At 35.3% G+C, this 4592-nt stretch overlaps 1 protein-coding gene across 1 annotated transcript; it reads right to left on the reverse strand.

The window, feature by feature from the left end:
- LOC107628945 (probable serine/threonine-protein kinase PBL19) lies at positions 1018-4362 on the reverse strand. Its single transcript, XM_016331591.2, has 4 exons — positions 3594-4362; positions 2750-3010; positions 2174-2296; positions 1018-1809 (listed from the first exon to the last, which is right to left on the reverse strand). Exons 1-4 carry the CDS (start codon positions 3954-3956, stop codon positions 1387-1389), a joined length of 1170 nt encoding a protein of 389 aa, XP_016187077.1. The 5' UTR covers positions 3957-4362; the 3' UTR covers positions 1018-1386.

Raw genomic sequence — 4592 nt, forward strand, 5'->3', positions numbered from 1 at the left:
TTAAACAGATCAACAAGATTAATATAAAAAATATAACTAAATTGCTTATTACTTGATTTTTATTTTTCTTAACCTACAAGAGCTTTTGACACCACAATGTTCTAGTAAAGTGGTTCTGAATTTTTTTTCTTTTTACCGTAATTCACAAAATCAGGACCAAATCAACGTAAATTAAAAAAAAATTATGCTTAAGTAATATTATTACAGATAAAAATATTAATTTAATTATAAATCACAATGTTCAAAAAGAATGGAACATCAATGTATTAGTAAAGAACAGTGGTATATGTGAAACGGTTCCTCCATTATATGGTTAAAAATAGCGTTACTTATCACAGACACTTACTCTGCATACTACGTAGTGGTGCACACGAATGCTGCCATGTGTATGACGTATTCTCCACTCGACCAATTGGTCGAGTTTCAACACGAAATTATTGAGAAGCTACCGCTTCATTCAGTGTTGGTTTGTGCTGGTCAGCTGGACCCTATTGTACTAATTTCCAGCCATAGTCAAATTCCATTTATCATTGAATTAGAAAGTCCTTAGTCAATCCAATGGTTAAAAGTGAAGTGAGGACCATGATACATAATTCACCATATAATTGCCCAACCATTAAAATCTTCAACGAACGAGACAAGAAAAAATTTAGATCAGGGAATATAATAATATTTTAGTGCAAATTCCAGTCAATAGTCAACATTCAAGACAACCTAACCTAATTTTATTAATGTTACCTCTTCTATCAAACACATTAGCTCCAAGGTCATTCCATTGACATCTATGCATGAATGTATCCCCCAACCAATCTCAACAAATCACAATACTAATTGATTAAGACATTAATTAATTGATTAGTCCTCTAATTTTATATACTATATATAATAACTAAAAGTTAAAAACTGTGTGTTGACTCCTCTTGAAACTTGGAAGTCCTCAAACATGAATTGACTTTTAAGCCATGTAGATGTAGCACTTTAGTCTTAGAAATGAAAATTGATTAGAACAAGACGGAATCATGAAAAATTGAAACGCTCTCTCCATCTTTCTTAAAACTTGGAACAATCTACAATGTAGATGAGAAAATGAACAAGATTCCAATGAACCAAGTTCAGAAAAAGACACAAAATAAATAATGATTAACACATACATATATTTATAGCCTCACCCTCATTGCTAAGCTCTAAATTTTGAAAAAGCTTTACACTGAACCTGCACCATACATATACTCTATATTAACACCAACGGTTGAATTTCCTTGATCTACAACAAACTAGTAAAGTTCAAATTGCCAAGACCTATTCAAATTTATGTCTAACTGAAGTTTTCTTTCCATGTTATTGTTCCTCCCAAAAGGTCTAATTAAGTTTCTTTCTTGGAAGCTTCTATTTACCTTTTCGGCCCAATTTCGATCGTGACGATTCGCCAACATTGCTCGAACTGCTCGTCATTTCTGAAATTTGCAATGCATGCTTCAGGCTCTCAACTATTTGATTCATGGCTGGTCTATCTTCAGGATTCTTCTTTAAGCAGCTGTCGGCCAACTTGGCTACCTTGCGAGCCGCAGGGAGGGAATATTGGTTCCTCAGACGGGGATCGATTATCATTGTGAACCTGTTGCTATCAGCAGGGTGTTGTTTAACCCAATCTAGTAGCTTTTGTTCCGGCGTAGGACGGTTTCTTTCTAGCGATCGCCTTCCAGTAATGATCTCGTAGAGGACAACGCCAAAACTCCACATGTCACTCTGAACTTTGAGGTGACCTGTTTCAATGTACTCTGGAGCAGCATATCCCTGAGTACCAACTACCTGATAACAAAATAAGCAACATGGAGCTCAGGTTCATAAACTATTATTGTTTAAATAATTGTTAAGATCCATGAAGGATAAGAGAAAATGATAAAATAGTACTAAAATAGGAATACAAATTAGAAAAAGAAAATCATTACTGGGCTGAGATATTATAACCATCTAACATTAAAAATATAACAAGATATTGTATGTATTTTAACAACAATGATAAAAATCATAGCTTAAGGGATTGCAATGTGATAAAATCACTGAGCTAGCTTTAGGAATGGTGCAAAGTGATTGTATACTCTTCAATTGGGCAGCTATTCAATTGATGCAAGTTTGAATGAGAAAACATATCACTTGTAAAGTGTAAACTTACTGCAGTAGAGACATGAGTATGGTCACCTTGGGGACCTTCCCTAGCAAGACCGAAATCTGAAAGCTTTGGGTGGAAATTCTCATCTAATAGAACATTTGATGACTTGAAATCTCGGTATATCACCTTCAGAAAGAAAAAGAAGAAAAAAGATTATCAACCAAAATCAAAATTCAACCATATGATTCTGAACAAGAATGTAAATAATCATCAGCATCATCATTGTGAGCCTGCATTATCACACTCATCATAGACTAGAAAAGTCTGCATATCCTAGTGTGCACATTTCATTAGTTCTTCTATCATAATAGAAACAGAATGCTGTGCAAACATTCAAGTCTTGATGATATGACCAATGAAATAGAAAGCTTGATCAACTTTTTCTAGAGTTAGTATGAAAATTAGTCATGACATATCACGGTTCTCGCAAAATTACCCATTTTTTAGGTACATTGTCAAATGAATCAAGCATTTTGGGTGACAAAAATTCACTCTGTTTATTTTTGGTGGGATAATTTTGGTACTTTACTCCCTTTTTCATTAACAATTTCAACTCCTTGAAAGTATAATTGTAGGTACCTGAATCTCTAGCCCCTCATGTAGATACGCTAATCCTTGAGCAGCACCAAGCATGATCTCCAATCTTGTTTTCCAAGTAAGAGGGGGTAAAGTTTTACTGAAGAGGTGATCTTCAAGGCTTCTGTTGGGCATGAACTCGTACACCAACAGCCGCTGGATCCCTCTTTCACCGTCCACAGAGCAGTATCCCAAAAGCTTAACCAGATTTGGGTGACTAACAATGCTTAGAAATTGAACTTCCGCAAGCCATTCTTTATGACCCTTTACAAGGAAAGAAAACAACCATAAGAATCCTAGCATACTTCAATTTTTATGTAATACAGTCTAAAATAAATTATGATAATTCAATGTCAAATAAAATAAGTAATAACAGTGCCAATGATACAAAAATTTGTAAATGACACCAAGACAATAATGTATATGTAAATTGAAGCATTCTTATGCCCATTGAGCAAAACTATTTAGCACTGTTGGCCCTTAAAATGCTACGAAATTATCTCACTGAGTTTCTAGAGATATCTATTTAACTCTTGTTCTTCTAGAAATGCACAACTTGAAAAAAGTTAACAAAACCTTCAGCATACCACAACAATGCAACATTGTCGATGACTAATGTGGTGCATTTTGTCCATCTCAAGGACGTAATTGGTACAATTCGAATCTCATGGTAGATTTCAATGCAAGACGCCTGCTTTACTCTTATCCGAAAATTTAAGTCATTAGACAAAAGCAAATGAATGAATGACTATGTATCTAGTAAGGATCAACAAACAATAGCACTTTCAATAGCAAGGAAGAGTTACCAAATCATAGGAGCAAGGGAAATCATATTTGCAAATAGTACCTGGAAGCCACGTGGGTTAAGCTTCTTGATGGCAACAACAATCGGTTCACCTTTTCCATCTGGAGGACTAATGGAACCTCTATACACACTCCCAAACCCTCCCTCGCCAATCTTGAGCATCTTGTTGAAACCGCTTGTAGCATCTTTCAGCTCCTGCCACGTGAAAACCCTGAAATTGCTCTCTTTCTCTTTCTCCTTGTACAATTCCTTCACGCTCCTCGGCGATTGTATGGAGCCGGTGGAGTTCGTGGCGCGGTTCAAAGCCGGATCCTTCTTCTTCGCCCCTCCTCGATTCTGCTGCTCCAGCTCCGGTGCCGACCTGCACTTCTCCTTGCGCTTCTCCTTGAAGAACAAACAGTTCATCTTTCTAAATCATCCAAGTACAGAAGATTTCGGAAGATCAAGGGAGGATGAATTTTGAATTAACTTAAATTGAATTGAATTTATGTACAAAATGAAGATGATGGATGATATATGTATAGGAGCTGGTTTAGGAAGAAAATAAGAAGGGAAAGTGTGAGACAGTTTCTGTTTTATCGATCTTCCGTGAAGTTAAAGAAAATGATGAATGGGAAGTCGGAACGGAGAATAATTAATAAGAAGAAGTTGTTGTTGTTGTTGAAGAAGATAGATCAGTAATGAAATACTTTGGGTTAGGAAGAGAAAACAAAACAAAACAAGAGGGACTGAAAGAGACAGAAGTGAGACCCGGTTTAAGTTAGAACATGGGCATTTACTAAGACGACCTTTCAAACTTGGAACACTTGAAAGTTCTCATACGTTTCCGTTTCTTCACTGTCTGCATGCGAATCAAATCTATCATTATTCCTTTGATTTTTAAGAAGTGAAAAATAAAAACAAGGTCCCATTACGGAGCCAGATTGTCATTTTCTAGTTGTTCTTGTTGAATTGCCTTCACTTTTTAAGAATTTAATTGTCAAAGTACATTTGATAAAAATAAATAATGTTTAGGATAAAATTAAAGAAAATTAAAATTTA

This window comes from Arachis ipaensis, chromosome B01 (assembly GCF_000816755.2).
Source record: "Arachis ipaensis cultivar K30076 chromosome B01, Araip1.1, whole genome shotgun sequence".
Lineage (NCBI taxonomy): Eukaryota > Viridiplantae > Streptophyta > Magnoliopsida > Fabales > Fabaceae > Arachis > Arachis ipaensis.